The 15,933-nt window shown below is 36.3% G+C and overlaps 1 protein-coding gene across 9 annotated transcripts in view; it reads left to right on the top strand.

Annotated features, from left to right (window-relative positions):
* Window positions 1-15,933, top strand: part of IKZF2 (IKAROS family zinc finger 2) — a 173,841-nt gene that overhangs the window by 149,093 nt on the left and 8,815 nt on the right. For 7 of the 9 annotated variants that reach the window (XM_059928627.1, XM_059928624.1, XM_059928623.1 and 4 more), the window contains 2 exons: window positions 4,055-4,192; window positions 12,274-12,417. In XM_059928627.1, the coding sequence (XP_059784610.1) occupies window positions 4,055-4,192; window positions 12,274-12,417 (282 nt within the window). The remainder of the gene's footprint in view (window positions 1-4,054; window positions 4,193-12,273; window positions 12,418-15,933) is intronic. The other 2 variants (XM_059928631.1, XM_059928629.1) reach the window with 1 other exon arrangement.

The following is a 15,933-nucleotide window of genomic DNA, read 5'->3' as shown; positions in this document are numbered from 1 at the left end:
GCCCAGGTTCATGATAATGAACACTTGAACTAGGAAATTGGTTTTGGGAGTGAGAAGGAGGGATAAACTTGAGCAATTATTTGGATGTGAGAAATGAGGTAGGAGGCAACAATAGTGGTTGCCTTGTCACAAGTCTGGTTTATTAAAACAGTGCTAACACACAAAAGAGAAGTCAGAATAAAGAATTAGTTTTGTAGAGGAAGATAATTTTGGATATGTTGAATTTTAGATTTTAGATTTCAGAGGAATATGCATAACGCAATACTCCAAAGGCATTTGGAAGTATGAGGTTGAAGTACAGTCATTCAGCAAATACATATTGAGTACCTCCTATGTTTAATAACTACAGTAAGCGCTATCAATTCCAAATTGAGTAAAACATGACCTCTGTCCTCATGACAGAGCTCGTTGTTTGGACGAGGGAAACAGATCAGATGGATAATTACAATGCAATTATCATAAGTAATGCATCAACAGAATATGGACAGAGTGCTGTGAGAGCACAGAGGGGGGAAACTGTGTCCTTGGGTTCACCATGATCACTTTTAAAATGTTTGTAGCAAATAGGAGCTTCCAAACATGGGAAATTATTCCAGGCATGATTTGGACATTTCATAGAAATGAGGGCTTAATCTAGAGGGAAAAGAAGGAGACTACTGTACTGAGAGCAAAACCTGGAGGTACATATATATTACCAGGTAGGAAAAGATTGAGAAGCCAGGGAGTGAGGATGCAGAATCTGATCCCAGAAGCTAAAACAGGAGATTCAAGACTCCTGAAAGTTTGATAGTGACAAGGAATTAGGAACATTTTGGACTGATTAAAGTCTACCGGATTTAGCACTTCAGAGACTATTGATGACTTTTTTTAAATGTTTTTTTTTTTTTAACCCTCAATGTAGAACTTTATTAGGGGAGGGGTGATAGAAGGTCCCTGTGTTGAAGGTATTACATCATGGAGACCCGGAGCCTGGAAAAGATGGCACTGGGGAGTTAAAGGAGCTTTGAGGAGAGGTAGCAGAATGAAGGTGTTTCAGATAGTGAGTGTGTAAATAATAACATTTGTAAAAAGAAAAGTAGCAAAGACTGGTCCTTTTCTGTGAATACATATACATATGTTATACATATTAACTCATATAGTTGATACAGTTAAACTCATCATATATAGGGAATAAATATAAACAATATTTTCATGACCTTGATTTTTAGGAAAAATGGATGTCCATTAAAATTATTGTGGTATTGTGGTAATCATTTCACGACATATGTAAGTCAAATCATTCTGCTGTACCCTTTAAACTTATACAGTGCTCTATGTCAATTATATCTCAATAAAACTGGAGGGAAAAAAAAAGAAATATCAAAGAACTGACAGGAAATGGTCTTGCAGGGATAGTAGAGCCATTGGATTTGGAAGGGACTGTTGATGATGCTTGAAAATAATTTTCAGAAGAGTAGCAAGGGCATGATCTAGAATTCGAAGGAGCTAAGAACTTGAGAGTAAATAGAAAGAGATGACGACGACAGTTCCCGGAAACACTGTCTCTCCTCCCCCCTCCCCCCCATCCCCATTATCTGACGAACTTCTACTTTTTCTTTAGTTATCAGTCTAAATGTTCATACCTCGGGCAGACCTTCCCGTCCAACCTTCTCACACTAAACTGGGGTCCCCATGTTATACTAGCTTACCATTCTTTAGCTCTGTAGAATTTACAATTTGTAATGTATTGCTTGTATATTTCTTAAATGTCTGTCTTCCTCAACAGACTGTTGGCTGCATGAGGATAGGTACCATGAGAATTTGCTCTCCACTTTACATTCCAGCCTTGTCCCAGTGTTGGTACCTAGTAGGCTCTCAATAAAGATGCATTAAATGAGACATGTAGAAGGGTAAGGTGGAACACTTCCAGAACAAATTTCTTAGACATAGAATAGTTATGAGAGGTCAGAGTCCAGCATGTCACCCAGTATGTGGATTGCTGGAATAGAATACAGATGAAGATTTGGGGAAATTGAGGTTATACTTTTAGAGCAATTTACTCAAATATCTGTTATACTCACAGAGAACAAGGATGGGATGAAGAGAGGAAAGAGTGACATTTTAAACCAACAGATGACAAAATGGGAGAGGCTGAAGTAAAGCAGATGGGATTGAATTCTAAAATGAGGGCAGTAAAAAGTATCCTGTCTTTTCTTCCTTATCTGGGGAGTTGGGAGTTTATAGCAGGTTGTGAGCCAAGGGGAGTGGACAAGAACTATATTTTAATTAAGTTAAAAAGGTGTCAATTGCTTAGAGAAATAAGGGGAAGAAGTATAGGAGGATATTATGTTCACAATAAAACATAGGTATCACAGGACACAATGCAACAGGACTTAAGAAGGGGAAGACAGAGACGATGGAACTAGTTTATAGTGGGCTGTTAACTACAGTGCATATGCTTAACAAGTATTAATTGCTTTATAGACTTGTTGAGAGAACATTCATAAAAGGGTTTTTGTCATATGTAGCCCCATATTTGGAATGCAATTATATATAAATATATTTATACTATTTACATTAATATTTTTGACTAAAAAAAATATTTTCTTGTATTTTTTATGCTCTCACACAGTGCTATAAGAGTCCTCACAATATAAAAAGCTACCTGGTTTTTACTTCCCAGAAATTCTTGGTTCTGAAAAATAGAAGTTACTTTTCCTAGTATTTTTAGAAATGACTGATCCTGCCTTAGATAGCTTTTGTTTTTTAAGACGGTTTACAAAAATATTGCGATTATCAAATAACTGATTTGAATTTATATGCACCTCAAATACAATCTAAAGGTTTGTTTTTCTTTAATTAATGTAGTGAAATTTTTATGCAGGCGTGAATACCTTGTCTTGTTAAAGTATTTCAATTTCATTTATGACCATTATCCTAGCATGGGTTTGTAAGGGACCTGGAGTTGTGGATGCTATCTTTGACCATGAAAAAGAGTTGTCTATTTGTCCTCTAGGCAAAATAAAATGATTCCTAAGGGAGTCAAATGAGAGCAGCTGACCTGATTCAAAATGTGCTTAACTGAGGGCTTTGGCAACAGACCACCTGATGCTTTATGGTTTTCTGTATCCATTCAACACTAAGAATCAAAGTGCTCTGTGATACCCTTGTGAATAGTCTTACATTAAAACACACCTCTTTCCCTAAATGTTTTTTTCCCTTCTTAATTTTTTAAAGTTTTTTTTTTTTAATGTGAGCATTGAAGTATTTTACCAGGTATAATGAGATGTGGCTATTAGAAAATAATTCATTTCCTGAATGTGAAATATGTAATTAAGTATCACTCTCCTTGTATAACTAAATATGTTAGGGCTTTGGTGGTTATTGTTAATAATCCTGACTCAAAGCACCTAGTAGGTTAATTCTTGGTAATATAAGAACAGTGCTGACTGACGTGGGAGAATAGGCTGATCTGCCGCAAAGTTTTGCATGTGTGAATAGTTATTACCAAGGTGGAAAGAAAAGAGAAACTCTCTGCTTTTATCTGTGCTTTTTCTCATCACCTGAATTCTTTCTAGTCTTCTTGGTACCCATGAATAATCTTTTCATTAGACAATGACATTTCAAGTTGTTGGATTTTAGTTTCCTTCAGTAAAATTCTCTATTCTTAGCCCCCTCCCAATAAATAAAAATAATTCTCATCATGTATCTAGGACACTCCTGATTTGTCTTTTGAATGAGTCAGAGCTGAGAGAACTGTGTAAGAGTAAATGTTAGTGTTAAGAGTCAGATAATTTGAAGATCAGTCATCAGCCTCTCATGATCTAGGAGACAGTCAGAGCATGATTTTGATTCATTATTTCCCCTATCACCAAAGGTACGATCTGCCTTTTCTTGCTGTCTTTTAATCTTGGTAGAAGTCTATTATCTTTAATTGCCTCAACTGGAGTGTGGTGGAGGAAGAGATTTAAGTCTGAAAAGCATATAAATGCTTCCTCCAGACTATCAAAAGTTAGCTGGTAATTTTGCTTTGGATGAGACTTGACAGCACACTAACCTTGAGTTCTCTTCACAGTGGGTAAACCTCACAAGTGCAACTACTGTGGACGAAGCTACAAGCAGCGCAGTTCACTGGAGGAGCACAAGGAACGCTGCCACAACTATCTCCAGAATGTCAGCATGGAGGCTGCCGGGCAGGTCATGAGTCACCATGGTGGGTAGCAACGGCATTCACCATTTTCATTCTCCCCTGTTTTCGTCGTTTGTTATGGGTTAAATAGTTCTCTCTACCCTTCAGCATGAAGGTAACATTATAGTCTATTTTAGAGCAATTTCAGGTCACACTCACTTTGTATGGGATTATCTTAAGTACTTGAAATGAGTTGAGCTTTGGGACACTTTGCAAACAAGCTGTATTGAGTTTTTGTGATACACCCGAATTGTTTCTGATAGCGTGTGTTTGAATTGCCATCAATAATGGCGGCTGGCCTTGAATACACCAAAGTAAGGTACTCTTTACTCTTCTTTTACATTGGCTGCACCAAAGAGTTCGAGATGGTTTCACATAAGTCTATAGGTTTTTCTAAAAGGAGTAATTGGTTATTTGTGTATTTTCAGTTCTCTTAGGTAAGTGATCAGTGATATAATTGAAAATGTCTCCAATCTGTCTTGTGATTTATCTTGGAAGTTACTGATTTTGCTTTCTACAAGTATGGGGAACAATCTAGACCAAAATTAGGCGCCACTTCCCTCCACAAAAATAAAAACCCAAACAAAACATCCTGATCTCCTACAATAGCGGGTAGGAAAGCAGTCCCTAAGGTTTATCAATTAATAATTATCTATAACTAAAAAGTTAATGTTAGTAAATCATCCTTTTTAAGGAGAGTTATGAATTTTAATTCTTTAGATTTGGGGCATCTCTTTGGTCCTACTAATTATATTTTTATACTGATTGATTTTATTATTCATACAAATATATACAGAAATGTTAACTTACTGATACATTTATATCTTTCATTTTAAAAAGATTTGCCCAGTATTAAATAGTACATTTGGGAAATCCTGTAGTCACTTTTAAAATATAAATATCGGTTTTGTATTTATAGGCAGCTCAAGGATTATCTGTGAGGTTTTTGTTTGTTTTACATAGTATGCACTGTGGAACTATGTTTATTGGACAGCTAGTGATTACTTGTTGTTGAATTGGGAATCTTTTATTTTGTTTTCCTGAATAATTGAAGCATTTCTTTGTATTGAGGATAGGTTATATAATCTAAAGAATCAGATTTAATTCTGTCATTGTTGTGAGTTGAGTCTATTTGTTTTTATATTATTATTATTATCAACCAACATTTTAAAAAACCTGTCCATGTTTTAAGTCTTTGTAAATTTGGTACCGCAAGCTTGCATTGCTGGGGCTTATGACAGTAGTATAGGATCCAGAGCATCGAGGTTAAAATGGTGGACCTAGGAGTCCCAACAACTCTGATCTGGCTATGTGATGTCTGAGTTTGTCACTCATAGGCTTGGTGTGAATTAAAAGTGATTGGATGTGCCACAAAAAAAACCCCAAAAAAGTTCTTTTTACTATTTCAGGGCATTAAATATTAAGAAATAATAAATATTGCATCCCCTATAAAGTTATGTTACTTACCAGTGTTAACTTAGGCATTTGAGGTTTCATTTACTTACTGAGCACATGGTTTCTGTTCAAACTGCTGCTTTTAGAGGTGGCTTGAGGCAGGGTAGCTGATGGAGTCTTGGGGCATGCCAAAGTTTTCCAAAGACACCTTATGGCACTACTACTAGTTTTTCTGTATAATATTCTCTCATTGCAATTTTGGCATTTGACTGGATTATTAGTTTTATTAACTAATTTTTCCATTCACAGTTATTTATGAAACTGTGTTGCAAACACATGTGAATACGAAAAATAGAATCTCTCCTAAAAGACCTTATGTTGTTAGAGTGAGGTAAGGCATACATAAATATAGTCAACATGTAACTATCTGTTGAGAGATTAATCAGCTGTAGAATAAGTGGTGCCTAAAAATTTAAACAGGTATATTTTGGGGTAAAAAGACTTCTAAACAACTACAGCCTCAGCATCAACCCCCATCCCCCAGATCGCTTAGCCCTTGACAGGCGAAAGCCTTTACAGATGGCTCTGAAACTGGAAGAGTGAGGAAAGTGGGAAAGACACTCAGGTACTGGGTAGAGCAGGGGACAAAGCCAAGGTGGAGTGTGTGTGTGCATGGGAGGGGGCAGGTAGGTTTTGATATCATTTATAGACCCAAATATTTGTTCTTCAATAATGGATGGAGTTTTAACCACATAAGTTTATATTACTACTATTTCATGCTGTACTTTTTCTAGGTGTGGTGTAATAATAAATGGAAATTATCCTTAATCTCTGCTTCCTTTTGTTAACATGCTTAATAGAGAATTGACCCTATGAGGTAGGAGTTGATAAATGCCATGAGAGAGACAATATGGATAAAATGCTACTACAGTTCATCATTAACCTTGTCTCGCATACATGGCTTGGCATGTGACTCGTTTTTGACAGAGCCACAGGGAAATTCATATTTACACCTTCCCTCTCTTAGTATCCTGTTACATAGTATCTGTTATTCTGTCTTTTCTTTCAGAGTAGGTAGGAGGGTTGCCATCATTGTGGTCACCCGTTAGCTCTTTGAAATTAATTACTATTCTTTCTTTTTCATATCTGACATTGTTATATTTCCTAGCCTTTCTTTCCCAAAACATGTTCCCACGTTGGCTCCTTCTAGTGAGGAAGCATCTGAAGTCAAAGAGACTTTCTTTCACTTCATTCAGGAAACATATATCGAGGGCTTGCTATGTGCCAAGCTCTATGGAATGTTCTGGGAATATAAAGATAAATGGATACAGTTTTGTTCTTATATTTGTAGTCTGGTAGGAAATACATAAAAGATCAATAAAATGAAGCAAATGCTCTAATAAAGGTGTATATACACTTCTCCAGAAGCACAGATGCAGAAGTGACCTAACTGACTGGAAAAGTCAAGGAAAAGCTTCTTAAATGAAGTGTTTGATCCATGCACGAGGATGAGAAAAATTGCCTAGATCTGACAGATTCACAGAAACTACACATTCCAGGGAGAAAAGTTTCCATAGGCTAAGACTTGGAGGTATAAAAGAACATTAACAAGTTTCTAGATGTAGAACATAGTTGGAGTTAAAGGGGTGGTAGGAAATGAGACTAAAACAGTAGGTTGTGATGCAACGATAGAGCTTTACATGCTAATCCAGTGTTTGAATTTCACTGGGGTAATCAAATTCCTGTCTTCTAAACAACAGTGTCACCAATGTAGAATAAAAGATAGATGCCTGACTGGAGTGTGAGGGGAGACTAGGCCTGAGAATGCCAAGGAAAAGATGAAGAGAAGCAGCAGGAGAAAAGGATGAAACACTGAAGACATATTTACAAGTTAGAATCGAAAGTCCTCAAGTTTGATGGAAAAGGAGGAAATTGATGACTTGTAGTTTTGGAAATAAAGATAATGATGAATTGGGTTTTATGGCAGATTATCTTATTTGAAAGTTATTTTATGCTCATTTTTCAAGTCTTCTCAGCTTCAAGTAAAAGCTTTAAAAAGCAAAGTATGTAATTAGCTTTTCCTCCTTGCCTGAAGACAAAAATGAAAGTGTGACCCAGAGAGACAGCCAACTTTAAAGCAAGAATATATATTCTTATGTTTATGTTTTGAATTATTTGGTAAAGGGAATTTCTTTATTGCAAGGATGGAGACATAATTGGGAACCTATAAACTTCCTAGTAAGCTTGTTCAACCTATTTCCAATGGGTGACAACATTTCCTTCATTAAGGTGTTTAGTGAACATCCACTGACTATTACATTTGTCTCACATCATAAAGGGTACTAAAGACACAGAGTCAAATAAAATGCAGTCCCTACCTAAGGTCACTTACCAGCTATTGGAAGAAACAGACCAGTAAACCAACAGTTACAGCATTGAGTGATAAGCATCAGATGATAGGCACAGAGGACAGATATCTAAATCACAGTGGGTGTGCAAGAGGAATTTCTAGGGAAAATTTTGTTTGAGTGGGGTTTTGAAAGGCAGAATAGCCAGCTAAATAAATGGAAAAGGGTGTTTCATGTGGAGAGAACAGCATGTGTGAAGAAATAGAAGTCTAAAAGAGCATGGTGGGTTAAGGACCTACAAGTACTTACGTATAACTAGAGCCCAGTTGGTAAAGGCAAGAGAAATTGGAAGGTGATAAGGCCTGAAAGAGAGGCAATGAACAGGGCATCAAAAACCTGTTGTGCTAGGCAAAGAATTTTGTACTTCACCCTAAAAAGTATTATTACATTTACATTTTATTGCTAGAAATGTGGGAGATAGATCAGAAGAGTCAAGATAGGGCCAAGTAGTCCATTGCAACAGTCTCCTGATTGGTTGAGTTGGGCTTAGTAGCCAGCAAAATGCAGAACAGTTATTTAATTGAGAGCAACTATAGATGTAGAATCTAAGACGCATAGTACCTCTATGTGTATATATAAGGAGAGGTGATAGGGAGGAGGGGCAGAAGACTGGGTGAAAGGGAAGAAATCTAGGATTTTCCCAACGTGTCTAGCATGGATGACCAGGTAGATAGTAGTGTCATTCACTGAGATGGAAATTAGGAAAAGAAGAGAAAGTTTGGGGAGGGAAATAGAGATTTCAGTTTTTGAACACATTATCTTCTAGGCACCTGTGAGAGACAGCCAAGTGAAACTATCTAGAAGGAAGTTGAATATATAGATCTCGAGCTCTTGAGAGAAGTCTCAGTAGGCAATAAAGATGTGGGAGCCATCACTATATAGGTAGTAGTCTAAAGTAAGAGATTTTATAAGGTTATATGGGTATAACCTTATATAGAGCATAGAGTGAGACATCTAGAAGACCAAGAACACATTAGGAAGGGGAAAAAAAGAGCAACGAAGCTGAGTAAGACCAGAGGATGGGAAAATGGAAAGAGTGATTTCAAGTATGGGCACTGCCCTGTGTTGTCAAGAATATAATTTAGATAAAAGTTCTTTTATGTTCTACAACATGGAGAAAATTTGTGACAAAATAGAAGACATCTGTTTTGTTTGCCTGTCATACATGTCATACATGCCCTCATCCTCCTATAGTTAACAAGACTTCTGTTTTCCTTTAGAGAGCTGTCCTCTCTAATCGGCTGAAGCCACGGCAGGACTGTCAGTCTAGGTGCCCTGCCCTCTTCTGGTGGGGGGTGGACATGTGACCTAATCTAGGTCCCTCAGACTGTGTCTTCTTGGAATTTGAAATTTGAGTGGATTGTTTGGCAAAATAGCTATGTTGGGAACACTTGTATGGTTCTATCTTTATGATTAATCAGTGTGGTGAGATAATGAAATAATGCAGGGATAAATATTTTTATCCTGGTTATAACTTCAAAAATAAGGAAGATATTTGGTTATGAAGTTTGTTCTAAGAAGTGAAGTTTGCATATTGGTATTTTCTTAGCCTAGCTGAATGTCTCACAATGCGATTAATGCATTATTGAGTTAACTAGACAACTTGTTTTGTGTTTCAAGCAATGTACATCTAGAAACACTTTGATGAGTTGCACCCAGATACATGAAAGCAAATAATTTAGATTAGTTATGTAATATATAAAATGTATCAGATCTTTTCTCAGTGGAGACCTTAAAAATATTTCAAACTTGTTTATACAAAGTCAACACTCAAATAGTGGCTAAGAGCCCAGGCTCTGGAGTCACACCACCTGGGTTCTACTCATATATTCCCTGTTAACTGGATATAAACACTGAGAAAATACTTCAGTAAAAAAAATTGAAAAAAAAATGCATTGTAAATCAACTATACTTCAATTTTAAAAAAAGCACGCTGAGAAAATTATATCTTTGGGTCTTTGTTTCCCCATCTGTATAATAGAGATGGTAATTGTACCTATCTCAGCAGGTTGTTGAAAGTATTAAATAAATTATCAGATGGAAAGCCTTAAAACAGTACTTAGCACACAGGGTGAGTCTGTTGTTGTTATTATTACTGCTGATATGGTAGAAACAAGACTAATATTTGATATGTAAAGGACTGTTGGTTGTGAAGGAGAAGTTAGATCAGAGCTCTGCCAAAGTCATTGTTTTCAGTTCATATGAGCTTCATTGAACTTGGGACAAATCACCTGAATTGAGGTGGATGTGGTGTGGGACAGTTCCCACACCCAGGTTTCGTTTTGAGTGTTAAATGTGTGCAAATATGAAAATTCAAGGTGAGACTTAGAGCAAAACTGCCAAGTTTTAGACTATTCATTTCAAAACTAATTAGTATATTCAATTTGGGGGCAAACCCTGTTAACCAGTTTTGCTGTTTTTTAGCAAGATTGACAACAACAAACTTTTTTTTTTCTTTCCTTCTTTCGTTTCGGATCTTGGTTCATGACATATTTTCATCTTTGGTCCATTCATGGCCAGTTTTTCAGTTATATAGTTATTTTTTAATAATGTAGTAAGTGCCTGTGAATTCAACACCTAAAACAAAAGTTAAAATTTTGACAATAATCTGTATCTAATTGCATGGCTCCCCTCCACATCACCACCACATCGCCATTCCATCCTCCTGGCCCCCTTATTTGAATTCTGTGGTCATTCTTTCTTTGCTTTTCTTTTTAAGTTTTTTTTTTTTTCTTATTTTAGTCGTTGCTAAGAGAGGACATAATGTTGTGTGTAATACCTGGGGACATCTTTTTGCAGTTGTATATCATGAATTATATCCGTATAGAAAGTGACCTATGTGTTTCTTTGTTTCTAAGTCTCCTCTTGAAATTTTTTTCCAAATTAACATCCAATAATTACAGAATCCCTTGCCATTAAAACAGAGATTGAAGATTGAATTTTTCTGGCCCATCCACCTGGCTATACTAGGTTAACCCAAAACTTAGGTTGAATATCGATGTCTTTAAACATGCTTGAATTACAAAAACATGTTCTGATGCCATTTTTCATTTCTTCAAAATCAGCAACCTGTATTGGTTATTAAATAGGTCACCTGAATTGTGCATTGGATTTTCTTAACTTTCATCTCTTGCTTTCTCACTCTTAGTGTCTGCCCTTATAAAGGATAATACATTGTGTTTCACACAGTGGGGCTATCCCTTTACAAACGAAAGGAGCAGAATAAATCATTTTACAGTGCATGATGAACAAGTAAAGATATCCTAAGATATGAAACCTTTAGATTTCCAAACAGTGCTGACACAAGTACAACTGGAGAAAGCAACAGTCATCAAGAAATAATAAGTTATGGTCCTTCCTGTGAATATTGGTTTTAATCAACTGATCTGGTCTGTCTCTGATATTACTCTATCTTTACTTAAATGTCCTTTGACAGTATTTTTATTCAAAAACAACTTTTATAAGTTCTGTGTCTACACCATAAATGTCAATATGTAATGTCAATATCTATGAACTAATATATTAGCCCACAGCAACTTAGACAAATGGGATAAAGAGGGAGCAGCACTGGAGAGTTTACGTCAAATGAATTAGAGCAGTAGTTTAGTAAACAAATACGCCAGTTTAGAAATGGATTCTTTTGTCCTGCTGAAGAGCTCTTTTTAAAATAAATTACAATCATAAAGCCATCACCGTTTACTGTGCATGGACATGTTTAGAACGGGATCTCCTTCATGAAGACTGCTTTGTGCAGGTATGGAGCTACTGCCAATAGGGCTCACAGCTCACTCAGCTCATCAAATAGAAAATCTGTTACAGGAAAATACATGGGTGAAAAAAAACTGATTAAATATTATACTGCTCTTCTGTGTGTCTGTGTAAGGTTTCCTCCAAAACAAATCGACTTACTTAAATTGTTTTAGAAAAATAAACTCCAGAAGCCTTGAGAACAGTGCAGTCTTAAAGTAGTATTGATTTTACTCAATGTTAAAAACACTTTCAGAGGACTAAGATGAGACACAAGAAGAACATGTTGGCCACCAATAGTGGCAACAGTTTATGTCATTGATCTGAGAGAGACTCGGATAAAAACAAATCCTCTGTGTGTGTGTGTGTGTGAGTATACACACACTAGTGTTAAAAGTATACTTTAACACTAGAGGTTATTCTTTCTGCTTAACTTTTATCCAAGCATACTAGCTTATGTTTGTATAACACATATTGAGATGGCAAGTCCAGCTTTGTATCTTTTTAAATGTTGAAGAAATTATCAGATTACATTTTTTGTATGGTTTTATATAGTACCTCCTATGGAAGATTGTAAGGAACAAGAGCCTATTATGGACAACAATATTTCTCTGGTGCCTTTTGAGAGACCTGCTGTCATAGAGAAGCTCACAGGGAATATGGGAAAACGTAAAAGCTCCACTCCACAAAAGTTTGTGGGTAAGCATTACAAAGGGTTTTATTTCTGTAAAAATTGATTTTAATGAGCAAAGGCATGTTCCCATGTGCTAGAAATATATATTGGTGTATTTCAGTTCATGAAGTAAATGCCCATCTCTTTACTCCATTATGCCACTCCGTGTGTACCGCATTTACACACACACACACACACACACACACACACACACACACTACACACCCTTAGGCATATGGGCCTAAGAAAGAGAAATGAAGGAAAGAGTGACAGTAATCAACTGCTTTCTCAAAATGAAATATTACATAAAGTGAAATAACAAATAACAATACTTAAGGGAAATGATGTAGCCTACTAGCCAGTTTTGTAATCTTTTTAAATTTGCATTAGCGCCAGGTTTTTAAGCTGTTTTCTTTACACAATGTTAATGCTTTTAGTATTTAATCTAGAATGAAAAGAAATCTTTTTTTTAAATTCTGCATTAAAATACATAATGCAGCAGCCTACATTCAAGATGTTTCATATTTGGATCTATAGTTCATATTTTGATCTTTGTTTTCATGTAGCCTACAGTTTTGAACTGAAAAGATTAAATGTGATGTGTTAGACTTTCCTTTTTCATTTCCAAGCCCTCAGATATTCTTTGATACAGTATACAGAATGATGCCAACTCTAATTGTAAGTTGTAAAGTATCTCTGAGGATACAGAAGCATCTAGTTTTTTTTAAAAAAAAACTGAATGAATAACAGATTCAATATAAAGAATTATCACTATATATGTAATATATATTCTTATAGACTTACATAGAGTAAAAATTAGAAGAGATAAAAATAAACAGACTCTCACATTCTAGTGTCAAAACGCATTATAGAACATCCTTGTGAGAGTTGAGTAGTGACTGAGAGAAAATCTTTTCTTTGGTTATTTCAGGGAGGAAAGGGTGATACAATTCTCCTACTCCAGTAAATACTTAGAGAAGATTTCTTTTCAATCTAAAATTAAAGAACTAACAAATCACCAAAATATCACTTTAAGACAAGCTGGAGAGATTAACTGACAAAGTTCATTGAAGGAATGCTGAAGGGTAGCCCCAAGGATCATAGTTTATTTATACTAGGTCAGTTTAAAACTAGCCCCTGAGAGTATACTCAGATCTGCCTTGGGCCCTAAGTTACTTTTATTTCTCTGTGTCTCTTTCTTCCTGTTTATAAATAACTTTTTAAAAATGTCATTCATCTATTTTTAAAATTAATTTGATGGATGTCCATTAAATATCTATGTCTCAACTAGAGACTAGTTGGAAAAATATGAAATTTATTGCTATTTTCTGAATTTACTTAGGTCTGCTCTTTGTAATATTTTCATGTTTCCCTTGACTTAGAGATGCTACTCTCAATTTGATTTGATTACATTCCTTAGAAAAGGATAGATGTTTTAAAATTACATTTTGATTCTAAAATAAGGACATTAGATTTTTATTAGAATTTGATGGTATTTTTTCTTTATTTGGATTCTATCCTAGTGGTAATACACAGTTGACCTTTGAACAACATAGGGGTTAGGGGCAGTGACCCTCATACAGTAGAAAATTTGCATATAATTTACAGTTGGCCCTCCTTATACACAGTTCCTCCATATCCACTATTCTGCATCCATGGATTCAACCAACCATGGATCATGTAGTACTATAGTATTTACTGTTGAAAAAGTCCTCCTATAAGTGGACCCGCGCAGTTCAAACCCACGTTGTTCAAGGGTCAACTGAATAACAAACAATTGCATAGTAACTGTTTTTATGATGTCTTTTGAAGTGAGAAATTTCATCATTCCACACTTATTGTAAATTTCTTTTTATCATGTCCCTCAGTTAAATATTGTTCTTGATTTCATCAAGCCCTCCAGGCCAGGAAAGATCCTTGAACTTTCTGTATATGTTTCCTCCTCTCTTTTCTTATTCAATATAGATTGTATGACTCTGTTGTCTTGTTGTCCTTCTATCTTTCTCCTAGTAAAACTCCACTCTCTAATGGAGCCAGTTGAGCCTCTTTTCCACATCTACATAGCTGCTAGTAATTTTAGAGAAAATCCCACAGCCTTATGAATTAGCATCACTGTAAATAAATGAGTAACTGATCTCAAATACCGGTTGTCGTTGTCTCATCCCTACTATATAGCAGCCTTCCTTTAATTCATCCTTGCATAGCTTTCTCTCCTACTCGCCACTTTGGGCATTTCGACCTTTCTCTACTCTCCCAAAACATGGTATCTCACTCCTTGGTGATATTACATCTAGATTCATAGGAAATAAAATCAGTTGAAATGATTTCAGTATAATTTCACTAATCCTGTAGGATCACGTGCATTCACATGAATACTTTCTTCTTTCATTGATGAAAGAAGCATCCTCTTTCTGATTAATTCCTCTTCTTGCGCTCTGGAATTCTCCTATCCCAGCCCCCAGATAACTTACACTATTATTTTCCCCCTTTCTCACATATATTTTTAAGCTCTCCCTTCTACTGGCATTTTTCTTTTGGCATTCAATGTGATAAACTCTCATGATTAAAAAAAAATCTAACCCCAAACCCAGGTCTCTTTCCAGCTACCTACTTTCTCCTTCTCTTCAAGGATGTAGTTGTTGAAAGAGTTCTCTGTACTTGCTTTCTATAAGTTCTTTCTTTCTACTCATTCCCCAGTCTATACAACCTGGCTTTCTTCCTTGTGCTCTGCTGAAATTATTCTCACTGAGGTGTCCACTAGCTTCAGAGTGTCAAGTCCAGAGGAACCTTTTTAGACCATCTTAAACCTAGAGAGCATTTGCACTGCTGAATAGTTAATTCCTTTGGAAACACTCTCTTTCCTTGGTTTCTATGACATTGATCTCTCTTGCATTTCTTCCAGCTTCTCTGACTGCTCCTTCTCAGTCTTTTTTATGGATTTACCCCAACAGTTACGCAAATGGGACAACAGTACTAATGGAGGCCTCAATTCATATGCCTAAATATTTTAATATTATCAATCAGGCTTAAAAACTATTGTGTTCTAACCTCCTAATCTGGAAGACTGAGTTCAAATAAATATAGAATTCTCAGATTCCTAGGAGTTCCACATCAGACCTTGGAGGCATGAGCAGAACCACCACTCCCTGACCTGCAGCCAGGCCCCTCTTTTAAACCCACTCCTGATTCTTTCCAGTAGCAAAAAGGGGCCTCATGCACATATGTGTAGACTTTAGTCTGCACATCCAAGTTCTTTTCACATCGCACCCCACACACAGCACACAAAGAGTAGTGTATTGACCATTCTTCAGGCCTAAGAGTGTACATACCGGCAGCACAGTTGGTACTCAGGAGAATGGACCCTATGAAGAGGACTGTGCGACACTTGGTGCAAGCTCCCGGCCATTTGGAGAAGGAATTCTGGGGTCCTGGGTACCCAGAGTACAGTCTAGGGTGTAAGCTCCAGGTAAGCACATTCCCTTGTCCCTGTACATTCCTTATTCCATGAGGAGCAAGGCCCAGGGCTCTCTAAGCATGGGGCT

This window comes from Balaenoptera ricei, chromosome 7, assembly GCF_028023285.1.
Source record: "Balaenoptera ricei isolate mBalRic1 chromosome 7, mBalRic1.hap2, whole genome shotgun sequence".
Lineage (NCBI taxonomy): Eukaryota > Metazoa > Chordata > Mammalia > Artiodactyla > Balaenopteridae > Balaenoptera > Balaenoptera ricei.
Note: the sequence above shows the minus strand (reverse complement) of the source record. Positions and strands in the feature narration are given on the sequence as shown.